We start from the raw sequence: 22298 nt of genomic DNA on the forward strand, positions 1-22298 counted from the left end.
AACACAAGTGTAGTAAAAGCTTTCGAGTAAAATTTAACTAGATCGCTCTGCATCCTGTGATTGTTTTGGAGGCACTAGGGACCTGATAATTCATCTATAGTTTTGGGGTGTTTTTATCTTCATCTGTCAAATAGTAGAGATTTTTAATGATATGTTAAAGTGTTGGTAAAATACAATTTTCCTTTTAACAACTTGAACATTTAGGAGAGAAAGTAGATAGACTGTTTAAGGCATTCTTATCTGCCAAATATACTGTTTAAATTCTCTCTTAAAATATGTATTACTGTTGATATATTTTAAGGAAGCAATTATTTATTTTTAAAAATACAGTCCTTATGTACATTATATGGAGGGGATTGAAAATTTACATAAGATTTTCTCCGTGTTGTTGGTCGGTGTTTTAAAAATACCACAGCAAATTGCTACAGAGGAATGCTTGCTTAGGTTCTGACATTAATTTGCGCCCCAGATTTTTGGGGCTTAGGATGCCTGTTAAAAATACACCTGTGACCACCCAGAAAGCGAGTAAAAGGGGGCCCAGCTGAACTTGAGACAGCCTCTCCCTCCTCCTCTTACTGACTTGACTGTGAGCCATTGGTGGCCTGTGATGGGGTCCTGGACGTGGAGTTCGTTTCAGGGGCTGTGACTGTGGGGCAGAAAGCGGGAAGGTGAGAAGCAGAAATTCTTCCCTGTCTTCATGAACCACACAGTAAACTTCAGCTCAGGCTCGCTGAGCTGATGCTCAGAACTCGGGCTCGCCCTCCTGTTGCCGTCCCTGGAAACTAGGCCTGGGCCGCCTTCAACTCTGACTCTGGCTTGTCTGATACGCAGTCTCTTCCTTCTGCATATAAGCATCATTGAAATAGGTACTACAGCCAGACATGGGAACGCTGGTCCATAAAGTCGTGTTAGAAGTAGTAGGTGCTTTGGTCTCATAGAATTAAAATCTGCATGTTATATACACCGTTTATATATATATACACTTAGGCCTGTTGCCAGTATTTCATGCACGCTCATTAATCTTTGCCCTGTGTTTCATAGTTGAGTACGTGTTGCTCTTAGGATCGTGTGAGAAAGAGGCAAGATGACGCATGAATCATTTAGAACATCACCTGATAAGCAGCAGGGAGGCTCTGGTTGTGTCTGTAGGGGGACCCCCCCCTGCCCCGCCCGGTGCACCTCCTGTGTGCCTCCACTGACTCAGTTGCGTTGTTTGAGACCTGTGTTTCTTACCGCTGTAGCAACAGTTTCCTGTTTCTACTCTGTGTCCTAATACAACTCTGGAATGTTCAAATAATTGCACAGATTCCGTCACACCCATGTGGGGTTCTTGCCCAAACAGCTGATGGCCGCCAGGCAGTGTCACGAAGCCATCGCTTTCCTAGTTTGTTCATCGGGTGACACAGGGAAGTCCCAGTTGGGGCAGGACAGGTTCCTCCAGCACAGCCATCAGGGAGGGTGTGAATCCCTCTGTGCTGGACCTTCAGCTTCCCTGCCTGCCCAGGTGGATGGCAGTCCCTAAGTTGATACTCTTGCCAATGAGCCCTGTATTTAGCGGGTCCTCAGTAAATGCTTGAATGAAATCAGACCACTAAATTTGGTTGGAATAAAGAGTTTAAAGGTTTCGTTCAGCTTCTCATTTAGAAAAAATTAAAGGATCTTTATTGAAAGCAGGTAGCATGATTTATCTGTCTTCAGTGCTACCACTGGGAGAAAAGCATCTGAGCTTCACAAGAAGGTATAATGCAGGACAAACCCGTCAGACACAAGCGCAAGCGACTCTGCCAGAGACCTGCTAACTTGGACGTAACTGTGCGTTTCCCATCTCCACATGATGTTTCTGAAGTCACCTCGATGGCAGCTTTAAGTGTTTGCTGTGCGTGTGTCCCTACCTGAGCCTGGGGGGTCTGGCGCACTCCCCGGGAGTCCTGGGGGCCAGAGAAGGTGAGGCTCCTCATCCTGAGGGGCGCTGAGCCACTGTGTGCAGTCAGGGCTCTGGGCGTGTCTTCACATCAGATCTGACTTGTGTCTGTGTACGTCTTTGCAGGCTAATCGCCCAGCCTCGCTGAAGGACACCTCCCCGTCATTGCTCCAGACCCAGGTGGACTCAGGAACACAAGTCTTTGGAGTTCTTCTCTTAGGTGATCCTCTGGCATCACCAGTTAACGTTCCCAAAACCATAAGGCTCAGTTTCACCCTGTGAAGCAAGAGATGGGGAAGAGGCACCAGGTCCCAGGGAGGCCGGGGGCATGGTGGTGGCACGGTCACCTGCGGGCAGGATGCACAGGGCCGACCAGAGGGGGGACGCGGGACTTGCGGCCTGCTTGCTCATGTCAGAAGGGGTGCAAGCCCAAGTACACAACATGGAAATATCTATGGGGGTAGAAATCATTCAGACGGGAGGATTTAGTGATTCTTTGCTGCCAATCATTGAAGCCTTGTTGTTGACTTGAAGTCAGTGATTAATTTGTGTCCGACTCTCTGCAACCCCATGGACTGTATAGCCCACCAGGTTCCTCTGTCCTTCACTATCTCCCAGAGTTTGCTCAAATTCATGTCCACTGAGTCAGCAATGCCATCTAAACATCTCATCTTCTGCCACCCCCTTCTTTTCCTTGAAAGTAAAGCCTTGAGGCGCCCCAAAATCCACACACCCAAAGCTCCTGCCTACTGGGTGGGCATGTCGAGCCCAGCTGTTCTGTGGGACAGATGGGAGAAGGCAGAGCTGGGGGCGTCCCTCTGGTTCGCTGGGCGGCCTGCCGCATGCAGTCGTCCCCACGGTGAGGGTGGTGGGGGTGAGACCTCGAGCAGCACTTCCTGGTGGCTTCAGCCAGCCTGGCGCACAGCACCTCACCTGCCCCCGGAGGGCTCCTGGAGCTAGGCAGGGCCGCACTTGTGGGGCCTGTGTCCTGGGCCCATCTGCTCCCCCTGCTCCGCCCCCTGCAGCCAGGCTGCCACTCTTCCTCCTCTCCTCCCGGGGCCGGGGCCTGGAGGCCTCACGCAGGGGGGACCAACAGCCTTCCCGCTGCCTCCTGTGCTCCCGTGTCAGTGCTGTGAGCTCGTGGGTTCTCTGGGTAGGTCTTGGGGAGAGCCCCTGCCTGCTTTATTGACAACACTTCAGACATTTGTTCTGGAGCATGTCACCTGCTCTGCTGTGTCTGATTTGGAATGATGGACAGGTTCATGTCCAAACAAATCTGAAATGCAATTCAACACCAGAACGTTCTTTATCCAGGCCCACGGGAATCGGTCAGGCTGCTTCTCGGGGGTCATGGCTCCAGGAGAACTTCCTACAGGGCTCTCCGACACACCCAGGTCCCAGCAGCTCCCCTCAAGGCGGCACTCTGTTGTCCTTTTTATTTTCTTACAGGGTCCCTGGGGTTGCCAGCATTGCATATTTCTTGAAGAAACCCTTACACCAAAACATATGTGACTTTGTTTGCTGTATGAAGGTACCTGTGCTCTCTGTTGTTATGTTGAAAAGCTCAACAAAGCCAAATTGATTTTCCAGCCACTACCAGCCCTCTTGTGCCAAGTAAAAACAAGTATAAGGGCCCCAGTGTCCTGACACTGGCCTCAGGATTACTCTTACTGGTGGCGTCCTAGGCGGTTTTGGGAGGGTCAGCTCTGAGGTCAGCATGATGCTGGCCTCAGGATCATTCTTACTGGTGGCGTCCTGGGCGCTTTTGGGAGGGTCGGCTCTGAGGTCAGCCTGATGCTGGCCTCAGGATCACTCTTACTGGTGGCGTCCTGGGCGGCTCTGGGAGGACCGGCTCTGAGGTCGGCCTCTGCCTGGCCCCGCGCCGCGAGGCGGCCTTGTCTCGCTTCCATCCTCAGTGCTGGCCTGCAGCGGCCCTCCTGGGGGCTGGACTCCCTCGCAGTGGTGCTCCCCAGAGGCACTGGCCACGGGCCTGTGCGCTTAGTGCCAGGTGAGCTGCTAGGCTCCCAGGGAGATGTGGGTGTGAGATTTAAATGAACGTGGGCCACGGAGCCCATAATGACTGGGGTTTCAGGCTCTTCAGTAGGAAGCCTGGAGAAACTCCTCCATAATAAGAGCAGCCGTTAGAGATGCTGTGATCCTGTCACACCAAAGCTCTTTCAGGGACGAGCGGAGCGAGGTTGGAGGAGAGGGCAGGGCAGAGAATAAATTTCATTTTATTGTAGAAATGGAAATTTGTGTCATGGCTTTAAAAATCTGATTTTATGTGTGTGTTTAATGCCATTCATTTTAAATGTAGTATCATAAATCCTTGCCTCAGAATCAAAGCTGTTTAATTACGTTTCACCCATGAATAGTCATCTAATGCCAATAGAGAAAGAGTTAGAAAGGAGAACTACAGAGTAAATCAGAGGTTGAGATCTTTAGCACAAGCATAAAAAATCAATTTAAGATGAATTTTACTACTATAAAAATTCTCCAAATATCCTTTTAAGAGTGGGAAATGCTAGGAAACTCAGCTCACATTTCAGTTCCCTTAGCAACGCAGGGGAAGCGGCCCCCAACCTGGGCAGTGCCCTGGGATGCCCGCAGCTCCATAGCCTTTGTAAGATGCCCCCCAGTAAACCAGGGCATCTGATAAGAGTTGTGACTCCCCAAGGTGGATGCAGAGCCCCTGACTCTCAACTTTAGCTACCTGTCTCCTGGACAGTGCGCCCTCCCTTCAGGGAGCCCCATTTGCAGGGTATGATGGTCAGGAAGACCCCTCAAGCCCCGGAGACCACCCAGGCACCCACATTTGCTAACCTCCCCCACCAGCACCTCACCCCACCTGCCGCTGCAGGGGGTGCGGGCCAGGGCTGTCGGGGGCCCTCTCCTGCTTCCCATGTGGGTTGGGGCAGGGGTGTGAGCAGGGTCAGACTTGGGCACATGCCCCCACGTGCGTGCCACTGCCCACGTGTGCCCCCACGTGCATGCCGCTGCCCACGTGCGTGCTTACCAGGTTACGTGTGCTGTGCCTTGTCTGAGTGAGCTCAGCGCACCCCATCTCCTCCCCCCTGGCCCCATGAGCAGGGTTGCAGAGCCCGTGGCCTTTCTCCACTTTCTTCCCTAGAGTCAGCGTCCTGCTTACTCCGTAAGTAGAGAGCACAGCAGGAGGGTCACTGGGAATTTCTCGGTTATGTGGAGGAATGTTTATGCCCGCCTCTCCATGGGCAGACGTCCTGGCGGGGAGAGACATCAGGGCAGAGAAGCTAGAGTCTCCGTCCACAGGAGACCCCCCAGATGCCGTCCTGCCCCCTGTTTCACAGAAGCCACTTTCTGCCTGTGGAGTGGGCCCTGTCAGCCCAGGGCCAGCCGCTGGCGCTCTCCGGGGCTTCCTCTCCTGGCGATCCTGGGGGCCGGCATCCTGGAGAAGGCTGGGCCCAGCCACGTGGCCGCAGAACCACCTGGCGGGCTGGCTCTGTGGGCCAGGGTCTCAGGGGTCCCTCCCCCTGCTCACCTTGAAAGGCTTGTTTCCCTTCATTCGCTGACTCCTTCCGTAATGCTCTTCACTTTCATGCACTCAGAAAGCCTTTCCTGACCTGCCTCTCGTTCCCCTGTGCATCCCGCCTGGAACTCTCAGACCCACCACACACCCTGACTTGGAGACTCAGGCTCCAGCCAGGGTAGCTCACAAGAGCCAGCTTAGAGGTCTTCAGCTGCTCCCCACGGCTCAAGTGGAGGGCTGGGCCCCGCACACACCAGCGTGTCCCCTCACACCGGTGAAGTCAGGCCCATGCTCCAGCGCTTCAGCGCCTCAGCCTCATGTCTTCCACCCGTGCTGGGCTGCACTGCCGAGCGGGTGAGGCCTCTCCACTTCAGTCACACCCTCACCAGTGGGCGGGTGTGCCTTAAAGGAAGACACCTGGAGATTGAGGCGCACACGCCTGCCCCTGGGTCGGGGATGAGAGGCCTGCGGGGTTCAGGAAGGAGCGACGTCTGAAATCAGCTGGGTGCTGGTGCTTCTGTGGGTGTGCCATCCTCTGAAGTTCAGAAAAGCTGGATCCCTCATAAAAATCTGGGGCTCGGAAGCAGCAGAAGTGACCCTCTGCAGACGGACGTTTTCTCAGCCCAGCAAAGCATGTCCCTTAAAAGTCGCCCTCTGCTGAAGGAGAGAAGTCAGCTCCATGAGGGGAGCCATGGGGTCCCCCAGACAGAAGGGTGAGCCCGTGAGGAGAAGAGGCAGCCAGGCCATCTGAAGCGAGGCTGAGGTGTGCTGGCTTAAACTTACAGAAGTGAGAGGGAGGAAGGGCAGTGACCACAGGGAATGAACAAGAAGGGCTGGAAAAGAAAGAGGAGTCTCAGGCAGGAAAATCATAGCCCTGTAGCTAAACCAGCCTCACAGAGTGGCCGGCACACCAAACAGACGCCCCGGAGCGTGAGGCGCAGCGCAGATTCAGAATGGTGTGCCCCTGAAGCCCCCTGCGAGCTGTAGAGCACGTGGAGCCGTGGGGTGTGTGGTGGACATGTGGTGGGAGGGGCGAGGGGGTGGGCTTAGCTACTCTGTATTTCTGGAGAACATTTTTCTTACGGCGACTGCTCAGTGACTGCAGAGGAAGTGGGGGCGGGGAGGGGGTGGTCTGGGAAGGGGCTGGCTCATGCCCACTGGAGCTGCATCTGAGCTCGTCACTCTTGTTCTCACACCCTCGCCCTTCGGCAGGACTGCAGACACTCAGAGCCCCGCAGGCGAGCACCGGTCCCAGGACATCCTTCCAGAAACTGTCCCTCCAAGCGGAGGTGGAGGCCCAGGCACAGTGACCCTGCCGCCTTCCTTCCACAGTCCCCTCTCTACCTGTGTAGGGGCAGCAGGTGGAGGGAGGGCCTGGAGGTTGAGTCTCTCCTGTTCTTTATCTTGCAGACCCGCGGAGGCCACCGCTCCTGCTGAGCAGCTCGGAGGTCCCGGGGCAGTGCAGCCCCTGCTGCAGTGCGCGGCCTGGCTGGACGCCTATTTCCGCGAGCCCGCTGTCCTCGAGGGGCTCCCCGTGCCCGCGCTGCACCATCCCATCTTCCAGAAAGGTTGGTACCGCAGCTGCCAGGCGGCCTCTGGCTCAGGGACCCCGACCTGAGCACTGTCAGCCCCCTCCCAGCTCGGGCTGCTGACCACGCCTGCCGCGTGTTTCCCCCGAATGAACAGAGGCGGCGTGTGCCACACAGAACAGCCGGGAGCGCCCGCTCTCCACCCGCTCCACGTGCTTGTGTTCGTCTTGGCACTTGGTCACATAATTCTTGGCAAAGGCAATAAAAATGATCCATGCAGATTGACTCCCGACTCTCACTGGCTGAGAGTTTTAAATAGGAACATGTCTGAATGGCAGTGAATTTTTTAGTAAGCTTATTGTTAACGTACACTATCTGCTTGCCAGCAGTGCCAAGACCCACGTGTGGACAACCGGCCTCCCCACGCACTTGGCTGCTGACACCGTGGACTGGGCGGTGGCAGCGTGTCCTCATGAGAAAGTTTTCAGGCTAACATCTCAAACTTAGCACAGTTAAATGTTGCATGCTTGAGGGATGAGCCGAGAGCTTGCTGTCTATGTGCAGCATGATAGTGGCACATAAAGTCTCTGATGACGTAAAACGCTTTTCCCAGACAAGTTCTCCTTAAGCTTTTGTTTGGAGATTAATTATGACAACTAATATCATCCTATACACATAGCGGAGGTTTATTTTACATAGTGATTTTCTTCATAGTCGTTTTAATATAAGTGAATCTATATCAGCAAGTCAAGTGAAAACAATTAGAGCAAGCTCCAGGAGATGGTGGAGGCCAGAGGAGCCTGGCTACAGTCCACGGGGTCGCAGAGTTAGACACGACTGAGCGCCTGAGCAACAGCAACGGTTACGTAGAGATACATGTGTATAGATGTATACATACCTATACACTTAAGGACCTAGACATGACTGGGTGCCTGAGCAACAGGCACAGTTACATAGAGATACATGTGTATAGACGCATACATACCTGTACACTTAAAAAAAAAAATTACCATGAGATTTTAGATGAGGTGAATTTAGGGCAGTCTTGAATTTCAAAGTGGAATTTGCTAAATAAGTGTAGTGGTATTCTGACTACTGCCATAGCAGCACAGGCGAAGGTGGAACAGAGTTTTCAGGGACAGCAGGTAGAGAAGCTTGGGCAAGTTGAGCTAATACCTGAGTTGACCAGCAAGGTCAGGGGAGTGACCAGGTCAGACCCTGGAGGTCTTTGCCCACAATGAACTGAAGCTGAGCATGAACTCATCAGCGCCTGGGTATCACGTGGGGCTATCTCCAGTGGGCACGTCTCCAGAGCAAGACTCCACTGAGAGCTGGGTAGGCCTTTGCCGCATGCCACGCTCAGGTCCAGAGCCTTCCATCGTCCCGAGAGTGGGCGCCCCCAGGCCGAGGTGGAGCTGTGGCTGAGTTTGGCCACCGCTGCCTGGCACTCACCACCTGCTCGGAACCGGAACTAGCCCCGCACGTCGCCGGGCCGGGTCGAGTGTGACGCTCTTCATGTGCACCTCACACACACCGGGTGCAGGGCGGGGGTCCTGCTGTGCAGTTTGAGGAACTCACGTGTGGGTTTGTCTTTAGAGCAGAGGCTTGGGAATCCTGGAGCCGCGAACTCTCCTGTCCATTGCCGCCATTCACCGCTCTGCCACCAGGAGCAGAAGCGGATTGGCCAGAGCGCTTTCCTTCTCCTTACACGCGTCAGACAAGTGAGCGCAAGTTTAAGGTCTAGGATGTTTCGGAGCAGAGACATTATGAGACAGGGCAGGAAGTATCTGTATAATATAATGAGGGTGTCAGCAGGGGGTGAGCTTGTAAAACCCTGCAGTCCTGTCCTCAGTGCTCGAAGAGAGTGGGGACTGGCCACACGCACCCTGCCACCCCCCTTCCCAGCTCGGGCCCGAGCGTGGCCAGCTCTTCTCCTGCAGGTCATGGTCATGGTGGGTCTGGGCAACCAGGGCAAGCTGGAGGCCGGCACTAGGCAGGGATGAAGACTGCAGCCACCAGTAGCCCACCTCCTGTTGGACCAGCTCTGCAGTGCTGGGGGACGCTCGTGACCGGGGCCAGGTCCCCTCCAGCTGGGATTTGGGGTGGCAGCAGGAGGGTCCCCAAGGCCAGGCCGCCTGCTGACAGTTAGTGCTGGCTCCCAGGCCAGGATTTCCCATGCCGCAGCCTGTGCCAGCCAGGTTTTTCTAATTTAGCTCAATCACTTCTCCCAGGCGAAGACCAGGTGTGGGGATTTTACAGTTTAAGAAGGGAGGTGGTGGGTGGTTGTAATGTGATTGCTAACACGGAGTTAATTGGCACTAGCCCCAGGTGTGCTGACACCCTTGCTGCTCAGGGCACGTTGGCTTTGCTCTCTTCCTCTCTGTCCTGGAGCCAGTGAACTGGGCTGAGAGGGGAAGGCCCATGCGCGGAGGGCGCTCTAGCACTCCCAGAGCGCCTGATGGCTATGGGGTCCACCAGGAGGAGAAACCTTTGCAGTCAGGGAGGAGCGGGTGTGTTTATCTGAAAGAAATGCTTCTTGACAAGTTTTGTCTTCCATGCCTCTGAGGTTGTGAGCACATTTAGCATCTTTGGGCATCACCTTTCATCCCGTTCCTCTGAGATGTAGACGTGTGTACCAGACCTGCCTGTCTCGGCTTGGTTGGAAGTGCAGCAGTGACGGAGCTCCTGCTGGAGTCCCGCACCTCCCCGGGTAACTCCCACAGCCCAGCCTGTGAGCCTGGGGGCCCTGCACTGGCTGTGCTGGGTGCCTGGCGCCCCCCTGCTCGGGCAGGACCGCCACCTCACCTCTCAGGCTCTTCGCCTGACATGACGGTCATGCTCGCCATCTGGTCTTTTTTTGTTTGTTTGTTTGTCAGAGTGGTCACAAAACAGGGCCTATCAGAGTCACCGTTTTTGTAGGCGAAGACGCATATTGGAAATTCAACGTCCTGCATCTTCTTAGCTTGGAGCCTTTCTGAAGTCTGATTAGTAACAAATTGATTATCTGGGTATTTCTACTAAGGAACTGTTAAGCCATCCTCCTGACCAGAAGTCTGGAGGAGGCCTAGGTGGCTGCCTATTTCTTTCGGAAAGGGAGGCAGTCCAGTGAGGTTCGTGACGCTGATGAAGGAACGAAAATGAGAGGCGAGTGCAAGAGAGAAGTGTTCTAAGTCCTCATAGGGTTGTGGTTTTACTAACGTAACTTCAAAAACAGAAATGAACGTTTTGTTTTCTGAGTTTTGTGAAAGGGATTTGTTTTTGTGTTTTGCTAATGAGCTGCTGCTGCTGAGCTAGCTGCCTTGTAACTCAGTGAGGCATTTTTAGGGGGGTCGGGTCCTCCCTGTAAACCTCTTACAAAGGTCAGGTTTGTTTATTTTGAATTCATGTTTCTCCAAGAAACAGTTTTTTTAATGAAGCCATTATTCCTGAAATAAATCTGTTTCTTTCATAATAAAATACCATTTTAACTTAGTTTCTGTGAATACTCCCTCGCTTCTTAATATTGACTCGTAAAAACGTTAGCCTCTTGGTGTAGCATACCTTAATACCTGTAGCCTTAGCGATCATTGGCGGCGGCAGCCGGAACGACCAGAGCAGCACTGTGCCAAAAACAGGGCCCCCGGACTGTCGAGAAGAGCAGGCCAGGGAAAGCGAGACCCCGTCAGACCCAGACACGTGCAGCGCTCTCTTCCCTCTGCCCCAGAGGCCCTCCTGGCAGGTGTGGCCAGGCAGATGGGGGCAGGCCCACTGCCCTGGCCCCATGTGCTTTTTCTGCTGGGCTGGGGGTGGCCTCCCTGGGCGCCCCGAGTCCCCTTGCTGGGGCAGGGCCTGGCGGTGCTCTGGACGGATGCCACAAGGAGCTGCTCCCAGGGAACGCGGGGGGCGTTCCGCCTTCCACCCTGTTCCGTCTCGCAGAGGACGGCTTTCAACAGATGAGTTCTGAGTTTTCTTTTTAAAGTGTCTGCAATGTTCCTTTTTAAATGAAATATTTAACAGTGTAAGAATTCCTTCGTCACAGCTATTAGCTTGTAGCCATGAAATCCAGTTGCATGACAGTAGTAAAATCGGCGTTTTTTTAAACCTGCTGCCTAGAGGGAAGTTTCTTTGCAACTTCTGCTACCGAGCCTCTAAAAGGATTCTTGCACTTCTGAGTCTCTTGTGAACCCTGTTTCAGAATGGTTCTTAACAACCCTACCCGTCTGTCAGGGGGAAAGGCCCTTTTGGGGAGAATGAGTCCGTTTCCCTGCAGTGTCCTGCGTGTGGCCCCCTGAGCCCCCTCCGTTCAGGGTCCCGGGGCCTGCTGTGGCGCCCTGCCACTCCCCACACCCTGGGGCCAGCCCAGGGCGCCCTCAGGGGGTGTGTGGTGGGGAAGGGAGGCTGCTCCCCCGTCCCTTCCGGAGCCATGGCAAGATGCACCTTTGTGCTCACGGGCCACTTGTAATGATATTTTCCCTGAATTAAGAAAAAAAAAAAAGAATTACCGATTTAAAGAGAAAATAGCTATAACAGGAGATGCTTTACAGGTTCTCGTTGGTAGCCATCACTCTTCTCCTATATTCTAAGTGAGGGATTCTAACAATTGTTGACCTTCCTGAGATGTTACCTGGTGGGGCTCCTTCCAAGGCCCATCTGTTGATTAGAACAAGTGAACCCTTGCACCTCGGTGGGAAGGAAACAGCTACTGAGAATGTACTCTCAACCCTCGAGCTGCTGAGCACTCTTCAGGGCTGACAAGACTTGGAAATCTGGGTCTGTGGCCTTCGACGTCTGAGGCTGGCAAAGGTGAAATGGAGAGGCCACGTGAAAAGCCCGGGAGCGGGTGGTCAGCCGCGGAGCTCAGGGTGCTGGGAAGGGGATCTGAGGTCTCGGATCAAGACCAGAGGCCGCTGCCAGGAGCAGCCCGTCCCCTCTTTCGTGGAAAGTAACACCCAGCGTGTTGTTGTGGTTCAGGACCCTGGGAAAAAAGAAGTGGAAGTGTCTGACTAAAGCAGGGCGGGGCTCAGTGAAGGGGATATGGGTGTAGGGGGAGTCCTGGGGCGCAGAGGTGGGGAGCAGGCTGCCTTCCTCATCAGCGTGTTCGCTGTGACGCTCCAGGGCTCCCTTAATTACCCCAGGGACCCCTCCCTGCTCGGAGGAGAGCCCCGCGTTTTCTGGGAGGCCCTCCGTCCAGCCTTCAGAAGGGCCTGCAGCTGACTCGTAGGCCAGAGGAAGTTCTCACCAGCGGGCCATCCTCTCCTGCCTGCCTGGCCCCCACCCTTGTTGGAATATCGCATCACTTCCAGCCCCTTAGTGGAACAGAAGATCCCCAGAATTCTGTGTCCTGCGTTGGGGGCTCCCAGCCGAGGCAGGAGGAGCATCAGTTGAGACTGTGGACCCTGTGAGGCTGGCCAGGCCAGCTCAGGGAAGTCCGTGCCCTTCAGCAGGAGCGTCCTGTCTCCACTGACCAAGTCCCTTCTGGCGAGTTGGTGCGTATCGCAGGAGCCCGAGGTCCTCGTGTCTCAGGGTTGTTAGTTTTCACGTTCTGTTTTCGCGCAGTTTCCTGTCTGGCAGCTGTCGTTAGTCCTTGTTTACTCTTTGTTCTGTGGAACCACATCTCGAGCTGGCGGAGTTTTTAAAGTTTTCAGCTGGGATTGATTCAAGCAAACAAGTTCTCCAGGTCACTCTCCTAGCTGAGGCCCCCCTCTTCCTGAGAGTGCATGTGTCAGAATGCTCTGGAGTGCCTGTTAACAATGCTGTGTCTGCAGCGTCCATACTTCTCACCCCAATCACATTAAAATCCTGCAAGAGGCAAAGTACATATGCCACGTTTTGAGAAGTACTGCTTTTAAAGAATTTATTAAAAGGGATCTAACGCTAAGTGCTTTTACTGTGTGTTTCACCGTATACTAAGGTCAATATTCCTAATTTAATAATGGTTTTGCTTGAGACATAACTGTGCCTCAGTTCAGTTCAGTCGCTCAGTCGTGTCCGACTCTTTGCAACCCCATGAATCGCAGCACGCCAAGCCTCCCTGTCCATCACCAGCTCCCAGAATTCACTCAGACTCGCGTTCATCAAGTCAGTGATGCCATCCAGCCATCTCATCCTCGGTCGTCCCCTTCTCCTCCTGCCTCCAATCCCTCCCAGCATCAAAGTCTTTTCCATGGGCCACCATGAGGTGGCCAAAGTACTGGAGCTTCAGCTTTATAGCATCATTCCTTCCAAAGAAATCCCAGGGCTGATCTCCTTCAGAATGGACTGGTTGGATCTCATTGCAGTCCAAGGGACTCTCAAGAGTCTTCTCCAACACCACAGTTCAAAAGCATCAATTCTTCGGCGCTCAGCCTTCTTCACAGTCCAACTCTCACATCCATACTAGTTAAGCGATTTTGCTGTTGTAATCGACAACGTGAAGCCTGGCATGCTGCAGTCCATGGAGTCGCAAAGAGTCAGACACGACTGAGTGACCGAACTGAATCCACAGCTTCAGTAAGTTCTAGGCTTTGCATGCCTCTTCTTGCTTTCAGAGCTTTGCTCACAGCCAGGTGACAAGGCAGGGGGCCCCACATAGCCTTAACAGTTGATGGGAAAGACTAGGCAAGACAGGCTGCCCATCGGAACGTCTGTTTGCGGGTATGGACGGACAACCAGATGATGCCCCCAGGAGCCTTGCCAGGATGCCCTGGGGTAGAGCCCTAGCAGCGGCAACTAGAGCCTTCAGGAGGTGTCTGGATACTTTGGCCAAAAGTGTGTTTTTCCTCTGAAGCAGGCAGACAACCGAAGCTATAGCTTCTTGTGGAGCTCTGAGTAGTGGGCGTGGCCAAGAAAGGGGCGAGAGGATCTTCAGGTTCTGGATGCTAACCTGAGGCTGCCACTGCTGTGCGGTGTCCGTGCTCACTTGCCCTGGGGAGCAAGTGGGGTGCAATGCTCGCCCTCTCCTGTGCTGGCTCGGGTACCCCTGCAGCCTGCTGGGCTCCACACGAGAGCCTGGGGTCCCTGCACAAAGAGCCCTCTGACTAAGCAGTAATTACAAGGGGCTCCTGGGAGGCCTAGCTCAGGGGAAGTTTCCTCCTAAATCTAAGAGGTGGTCAGATCCATGTTCCCTAAGGTTTCCATAAATCAGGCAAAAAAAATTGAACTGAGAATGCCTTCACTCAAGGCTACAGAGTCACACAGTATAATTTAACCAAGCTCAAAGATAACCAGAAAGTTGGTTTGAAAGTCAGCTACTTTCAAACCTTGTAGGATACAATGAGGTCTCTATTACAAATAAATAGTGCTTAAAATTGAAATTATTACAAGTATTACCTTTATGAGAAAATATTAAAGTATGACTTATCTCGGCCATAGTAATTAAACATCCTACCAGTGAAGCTTCCGATTAAAAAATGAGTCACCCTAATTACATTCACACGTCTAGAAAGACATTGCCTACAAGGTCCTGTGCTGGACTTGGGTGTGTTTCACCTCGAAAAAAGGAATAGAGAATCAAGCTTCTTTCTGCTGGGAGAAGTGAGTTACATTGTCACTTTCTTCAATACTTTTCATTTGAAATGAGCTTTAAAAATTAAGAATAATCTAACAAGCCTGTATTTTACCGTGACAAACCGACCTTTCCTTACGTTTCCAAAGAGGATGTTTAGTATTTTGTTGTCATAAGATGATATCTGGTCACATTTACAGACAGCGTTAACGTATTTTCATATCACACTAGCAATAATAAATAGAATCATTTCTAATACTTGGGTTTATAGAGAAAACGGTGTTTTAGTAAAACACTATATAAAACTAGACTGTAAGTTACCGACGTTAAATGTACAAGTATTGATATAAAACTAATGGCAGTGATGCCGTCTAGCTATTTGTAGGATCCAAAAGTGTGCAAACTGTTCCTTAATTTAAATGCTCGCTCTCTCTCAGGTTTACTTGCAGCCCTTATGTTCAAGGTGACTCAGTTCATTTCAATCACTCAGTCGTGTCCCACTCCTTGCGACCCCATGGACTGCAGCAGGCCAGGCCTCCCTATCCATCACCCGCTCCCAGAGCTTGCTCACATTCATGTCCATTGAGTCAGTGATGCCATCCAACCAACCAAGATGACTCAGAGTATAGGATTTATGAGCATACAGGTCCCATTTTGAAGGTCATGTTTCCATCCGAATGGAAAAATAAGGTATCTCCTGGAGAAGATCCGTCTCTCTGAGATGTGGCTTTCATGACCTTGAGGGGTGGGACTCTGTAGGCAGGACAGACCTTCTGGAAGCTCAGCTGCCAGGGCATTGTGTGAAGTTTTAAGGCCATGTAACAAAGTGCTTCTGAAACTGAAGACTGAAGTAGCAGGAAAAGGGTGTTTAGCTCTTCTGCATGTCTCTGAGCTATATTCAGACATTCCCTTGCCCTGTAAGTGCAGGAAGCAGCAGTCCTGCTGAGCCCTGCCCTCGGCCAGCGTCACCCTGTACAGAATCCCTGTGACAGTGGCAGTCCCTCCTTCCTCTCTCCCTTTGCGCCGTGTGCTTACCACGGCACAGGCACATTGTGTAGAGGGCCACCCGGATTTACGGGCAGGGGGCGTTGTCCGCTCTTTCTAAAAACACTGCCGCCCTCGGCGGGGCCACGAGGTCCAGCAGCAGCCCGCCCTTTGAGCCAGTCCTGCAACCCCAGGGCTTGCCACTCGGCCAGGACGTGTGCTTTTCTCAGTGAGTCCGCGTCTCTTCCCTCTTTGTAGAGTAAAATATGCAAGAACCAACATAACTGGCATATCCCCCCCTTTTTTCCTCAAGAATTGGGCCTTTGATGTTCAAGAGCAGCTAATATTAAAGACCATCCCTAGCAGGCTGTAGAAAGTGCACCTATTTATGACGAATGTAAAACAGCACAAATCTCACAGAATATGATGGTATCATTAGTTTGTGAATCGCATCCTTGAAAATAACTGTGGAGGAGCCAAATCGGTTTAAAAGAAGATAACAAAATGGTTTAAGCTACTTAGGTTGAATGCCAATTATATTTTAATATTCAACTGAGCATATTTTACTAAGAAAAAAGGCCGCGTTGACGCATGCATAACTCATTGGCAGCGTCGGCCAGCTGTGCCACTCTACTCTCCGAATCACTTTGTGCATTTTAGTAGCATGGTAATTTAGTAGAGAACTACCTGAGTGATGGCATTTTCAATGAGCAGGTAATCTACAGAGAATTTTTATATGGTTATGAGTTCTGTGCTTCAGCCCGGCAACACAAAAATACATCAAGACCAATTACGGTATCAACTTCCAGTGTGGCGCCCTCGCCACGCAAGTGCATGTATTTCTGCCCCAGGCATTTCAAATTGCATCTAATTTGAAATCTTTGGGGTTTTAATTAAATTTCAGAATATATGGAATTCTTCATTAGCACCTGCTCTGAATAGCAGATTGCCCTTCTCTCGGTTTCTCGTTAAAGAAGTAGGCTGTGGTAAAGAGCATGTTCAGGAACCGATCATTTGTGGGGCCTGGGTATTGGAACAGAAATAGTGAAATGCAAAATAATATCAAAAAGATTATTAGTCCAGGGAGAGTCTCTTGATTTGTATTTTAATGGAATTTTACATTTCTCTTAATGATTTGCAAATTGTCCTCTGATTATAAGATGCATTAAGCTTTTCATTTTAATGGCAAAGACACAGCCATTAGCAGAATTTTTTTCCTGTCTCCTTTTTAGAGTGCTTCCCTGCAGCAGATAAATATTGAAACCATTAACACCTTTTGATGTTCGTCACAGCCCATGTCTGGGACCTGCACACAGCTCCCGAGGTCTCTTGGTGTTTGCACCTGGCCAGGGGCCCCAACTCTTCACCTGATGTGTTTCCTTTTCTAGAATACTGGACTTGTGTTTAAGGTTTCATTAGAGGTCTGGTGTGTCCGGGTTGAAGCATTTAAATGTTATCCATGGTCCCAGTAGCGTTAATAGAAGCTGTGTTGTCAGTGTGGAGGATGGTGGTCAGCAGGCCTGGAGCCAGGGAGAGCCAGAGGGATACCCTTGGAGAGTTGGGAAGAGTATCCCTCCACCCTCTGACCACCCTGCAGAGCTCCCGAGGGCACGGGCCTGGGCTGCCCAGGCTGGGGCCACTCCACCTTGAGGGCGGGGCAGCTGCCTGTAGTTGGGCCTCTGAGATGATGCCTTGCTTCTCAGGCACGGACGTTTGGTCTTTCCCAGCATGTGCGTGGTCTCCGTGACCAGGCTCTTCTGCTCCATCTCCTGCACATGCCGGGGGAGCCCTGGGCTCTGACCCAGGTGCAGCGTTTCAAATCCAGGAGCCCTGCTCCCTGGGACGACCAAGGCTGCCGGCACCCAGCGCTTGCTCAAGAGCAGAGCTTGGCTCCAGGCGGAAGCAGCAGCCAAGGTCCCGTTCCTGAGCAGCCCCGCGTGCAGGTCGAGTGAGTGCGGCCTGGCGCCACGTGGCTCTGCGGGTGGAGCCAGGCCCGCGCCACCCAGCCCCGCCGTGGTCTCTCCCCAGCTCGTGTGGCAGGTTCCCTGGCGGCTGCTCAGCCTGCCACCCTGGACTGAGCGTACCGTGGCGCTTTCCTCCCAAGAGAGCGTGGAAGGGAGCATGGGAAGCATCAGGACGACCGCTCCCCGCTGCCTGGACGTGGCCCTCGAGTGACTCTTGGCAGTGGCTCCTTTCTGACGCACTTCAGGGTCAGACGCCGTTCAGTTTGACGTATTTATTGAATGTCTTCCCCGGACTTAGATAGTTGTCGCCCTCTTCAAAGTGAAGGTGGGTTGCAAGGGGAGGACTCCAGGCCTCCCTGTCAGCCCATCCTCCACTGGTCAGTGGGCACACAGGTGCCCATCTCTGGCAGAGCCCTCGGCCAGACCATGGAGAAGGGAGTTGAATTGGTCAGTCATTCAACAATTATTTATTGAGCTGTAACCAAAGCCCTCTTTTTGCTCTTGGAGCTTACAAACTAAATGAAGTTCTGGGCCTTATGAGCTTGTGTTTTAGTAGGAAATATGTGTGTGTTTATAAGTATATACTAGTATATATATACACACACACATACCCCTAGACCATCAGGGAGTGATGTACTTGCTATGAAAAAATATCACTCAGGCCTTGGGGAGGGGCCTGGGGTGGGGGTGGGAGTGGCTCCTCTGGAATGCACAGTCAGGGCTCCACGAGCTCAGAATCCAGATGCTTGGTTGGCAGTCTCATCATCTTACCTCTCTTGTTTGAACAGTTAAATTTCGGGGGGAAAGCAAGAAAATTATGTAAATAAATTCCTTTTGAATCATTTTTTATCATGTGAAGGAAAGGAGCAGTTTCAAGAGTTTCATTAAGAATAACTGTGGAGTGCGTTATTGACAGTTTTTTTTTTTTTTTTAAATAGCCACATCAGACAAAAGCATACTCATGAAGGATTTGTAAGGCATAAACAAGAGAGGGAAGACGCATCTGTGCACACCCAGCTTGAGGGTGAAGCCCAGCCAGCACCGCTCAGTCCCGTGTGTCCTCGCAGCCACGCCGGCCTGCCCCCAGCCCAGCTCCATGGGTTGCACTTCCTATATGGGTGAAATAGTGCTGTGACTTGCTTCTTTCATTCAGCGTTTCTGTGAAACTCATCTGTTTTAAATCCTGTAGAGATACTTTGCTAATTACGATGAATATAGAGAATCTCATCTTACGGGCATGCTGTTATTTTTCCTGTCCTCTGTCACTAGGCATTGGGGTTCTCCTCGTTCTTTGCCTTTTAAACTAATGATGCTACAAGTGCTTTAGCACATGTGTCCGGCTGGCTGGAGGTATGGGCAGAGTCCTGAAGAAAGGGGAGCTACACAGAATTTCTGCAAGGGTTGGTTGTAGAATGCTGTTGTATGTGAGGAGTGCCATTCTGTGTGGGGGGAACCACATGAGATTGGCCTGGGGCTACTGGGAGCTGAGGCTGAACAAGTCCAAGGAGAGTAGACAGCACTGGAAGTGGAACTACATGGGAGAGTTAAGGGGGGAAAAGTTCGTGTTTATTGATTTTCAGTAAAAAATGATTAACTGTTGAGCATATAAATAATAAATTTGGCGTTTTATAATATGGAAGTAAGTAACAAAAGGCTGGACTGGGGAAATGGAAATACTCTGCTGTCAGTTCTTAGGTTATGGTGAGCAAGTGTCATATTAATTGAAAGAAGGGTTTGATAAATTAAAGAAGCATATTATAAATCCTACAATGCTACTAAAAAATAAAACCAAAATGAATAGTTCGTAGGTCAGTATAGAAGGTAAAATAGCTAATTTTTAAAGTAATCTAAAATAAGGCAGAAAAAACAGGGAAAGAAGAACAGAAAACAGCTGGGACCAATAGCAAGTTGGTACTAGATAGATTCAAGTCCAGACATAGTGATAAGGTACTTTAAATGTAAATGGTGTTAAGGTTCAAATAAGCATAGATAAACAGACTGGATTTTAAAAAACAGACTCACTATATATTTTCTACAATAAACACATAATTTCAAAGGACAGAGTTCTGTGCAAAGATGTAAGAAAAACAAAAGCCTATAGGAAGGACCCTGTTTTCAGTTTATATAATTGTTTACGTGGGCCTCCCTAGTGGCTCAGAAGTTAAGAGCCTGCCTGCCAATCCAGGGGACACGGGCTCAGCTCCTGGGTCAGGAAGATGCCCTGGAGAAGGGAATGGCAATCCACTTCAGTCTTCTTGCCTAGGAAATTTGATGGACAGAGGAGCCCGGTGGGCTGCAGCCCATAAGGTCACAAAACACAGTTTATCAACTAAACAGCAGCAGCCATCTACATAGAATATCTCATAGAATTCTGAATAGCTATTAAAATTAACAAGTAAATCTAACAAGGTTGAGGATATAGTTTTAATATGTAAGATTTAATTGATTTTTACATAATAAAATTAAGGATTAAATTTAAAACAGAGTTTTCAAGTAGTATCCAAAGTATAAAGATTAGCTTTAGTAAAAAGGACGCAAACCTTTCCACTGGACAATATAACACATGACTGAGCGAAATTAAAGAGGACCTGAGGAAACTGCCTCAGTGGACAGGAAGTGGAGCGAATCGGAGCAAACTCCAGGAGATAGTGGAGAACAGAGGAGCCTGGTGGAACACAGTCCGTGGGGTTGTGGAGAGTCAAACACGACTTAGCGACTGAGCAACAGCCACACAGTAAGTGCACAGCCCTTGGTCGTCGGGGAAGCCAGCGTTGCCAAGAAGTTAGTTCTCTGTGAACTGTTCTCTGTGTTCAGTCCCATGAGTCCTTTAAGTTCCCAGCTGATTCTAAATTTATATGAAAATGCAAAGAGGCTGGAATAGCTAAAGCAGCCGTGAAAAAGAATAAAAATTGTAGGACTTAATTACCTGATTTTAAGACTTAAAGACAGATCTTCTGTAGTCAAAGCGCCGTGGCACTGGCTTAAGCCTTCAGTCCTTGGAGCAACAGAACATAGTCGAGATCCACACTTCTGCAGCCATTGCGTCCTTGAGAAGGACTCCAAACGGATGAGGAGAGTAAATCCTTTCCACAAATAGTGCTTGAACAACTGGGCCTCTCTCTCTCACACAGACACACACACACACATTCACGCAGAGGTGCCTTGACCCCTAGTCCGAACTGTATGTGAAAATTAATTCGAGATGTATCATGTGCATAAAACAGAAACTCTGAAGCTTTTGTTTAGAAGAAAACATGGAGAATGTCTTCATGCTACTAAAAAAGTACACAATCCTGAAATACGAACTCATGATAGAAAATGACAACGAAATAGACTTTATCAAAAGTGAAACACATCGTTAAGAAAATGAATTGGACAGTCTTGGAGTAAAAGAGAATGCTTGCTGCGCATATATTCCATGTCCGTAGCCATGGGTTGAATGGCTGAGGCAAGTGCTGAATTACAGAGGACTTCATTTAATCGACTAATATTTCCCCAGTCTGCCACTGACGTTGGAGGCTCGTCAGTCTGAGTGTCAGACAGTGTTCCTAGACCTGAAAGCCGCCGTGGCATTTCCCCGCCTTCTCCTGAGTGTGGTGTTGGCCCAGCAGGGTGGGCAGCCTTTTCAGAGCGCGCTTCTCCAGCGCCGGGGAGCCCTTTGTCTGCAGGGCAGTCTTGGTGTGTGGCCGCACATAGCCGCGAGCAGGGGACTCTGGTCGCTGCCTGCTGCTGTGGAACGGGATCTGGTTTGAAGTTGGCCATCATTTGTTGACCACTCCACAGAGTCTGAGTTATCAGCGTTTTTTTCATGGAAACATCTGAAGGGATTTGAGCCCCTGATAATGACGGGACTCAACCACTGTTTAAAGTTTTTAGTGGTAAGGTGCACACCTGATACTGCAAATTCCAAGTCTAACGTTTCTAATTTTGTCTCTGCTGGTGCAAGTGAAAAAAGACTCCTCGCCTCAGCCCTGCCTCCTAAGTGAAGACTCAGAATTCAGTTGCTAAATTTGAAGGACCTCATGCAAAGAGTTGACTCATTGGAAAAGACTCTGATGCTGGGAGGGATTGGGGGCAGGAGGAGAAGGGGACGACAGAGGATGAGATGGCTGGATGGCATCACCAACTCAATGGACGTGAGTTTGAGTGAACTCTGGGAGTTGGTGATGGACAGGGAGGCCTGGCGTGCTGCGATTCATGGGGTCGCAAAGAGTCGGACATGACCGAGTGAGTGAACTGAACTGAAAGTCATGTTTAAGGGGATCATGGGACTTGGGAGAATATTAGTGAGGTGCTTTATATGACTGTAGATTTTGTTTCTGTGTTTAGAGTCCAGTTTCCCAGCCTGAGATAACTGATGTTCACTTTGAGAATCTGGGAGGCCGGGGCTGACTTTAGAATTGCTGTGATATACCACCTTGTTGCCGTAGTCAGTTAAGAATCATAATGCAGTCCTGGCTTTCGGTCTGCCCAGGGCTCCCTGCTGAATTCTGAAAGCCCGTGGTCCTGTCTGGAACAGACATGGGGTGGCTCCGAAGCATGTCCTTGGTGGCCCTCGCCTCTGGTGTCCATGCTCTTGTTGCTGCCCCAGCTGAGTCAGGCTGGCCCCGAAGGGCCCGCAGGATGCGGCAGGAGTGATGGCGTGGCTCCCGAGGCAGGGAAGGGCCCTTGGGTCACTTCTTTTGAGAGAAGCCACCTGGTGTCATCACAGCACTCAGGCAGCCCTTTGGCGAGGTCTCGTGGGGAGGACCCGAGGCCTCGGACTTTGTAGAGAAGCCCATGGTTGGGAGACAGTAGGGGGCTTATCCTGCTTTGGTCTCTCACCTGCTCAGAACAGGGGGACCATGTCCTCAGGCCTTTGTAAAGGGGCAAGGACTGCCCTTTCAGGGAAGTATAAACTGCTGGAGGACCGTAGCATGACCTTACGGGGTTG

At 51.1% G+C, this 22298-nt stretch overlaps 1 protein-coding gene across 7 annotated transcripts in view; it reads left to right on the forward strand.

Annotated features, from left to right (window-relative positions):
- MGMT (O-6-methylguanine-DNA methyltransferase) overlaps positions 1-22298 on the forward strand; it is a 273109-nt gene that overhangs the window by 220056 nt on the left and 30755 nt on the right. For all 7 annotated transcript variants that reach the window (XM_042238454.2, XM_060404831.1, XM_027960175.3 and 4 more), the window contains one exon: positions 6837-6994. In XM_042238454.2, the coding sequence (XP_042094388.1) occupies positions 6837-6994 (158 nt within the window). The remainder of the gene's footprint in view (positions 1-6836; positions 6995-22298) is intronic.

Source organism: Ovis aries, chromosome 22, assembly GCF_016772045.2.
Source record: "Ovis aries strain OAR_USU_Benz2616 breed Rambouillet chromosome 22, ARS-UI_Ramb_v3.0, whole genome shotgun sequence".
Classification (NCBI taxonomy): Eukaryota; Metazoa; Chordata; class Mammalia; order Artiodactyla; family Bovidae; genus Ovis; species Ovis aries.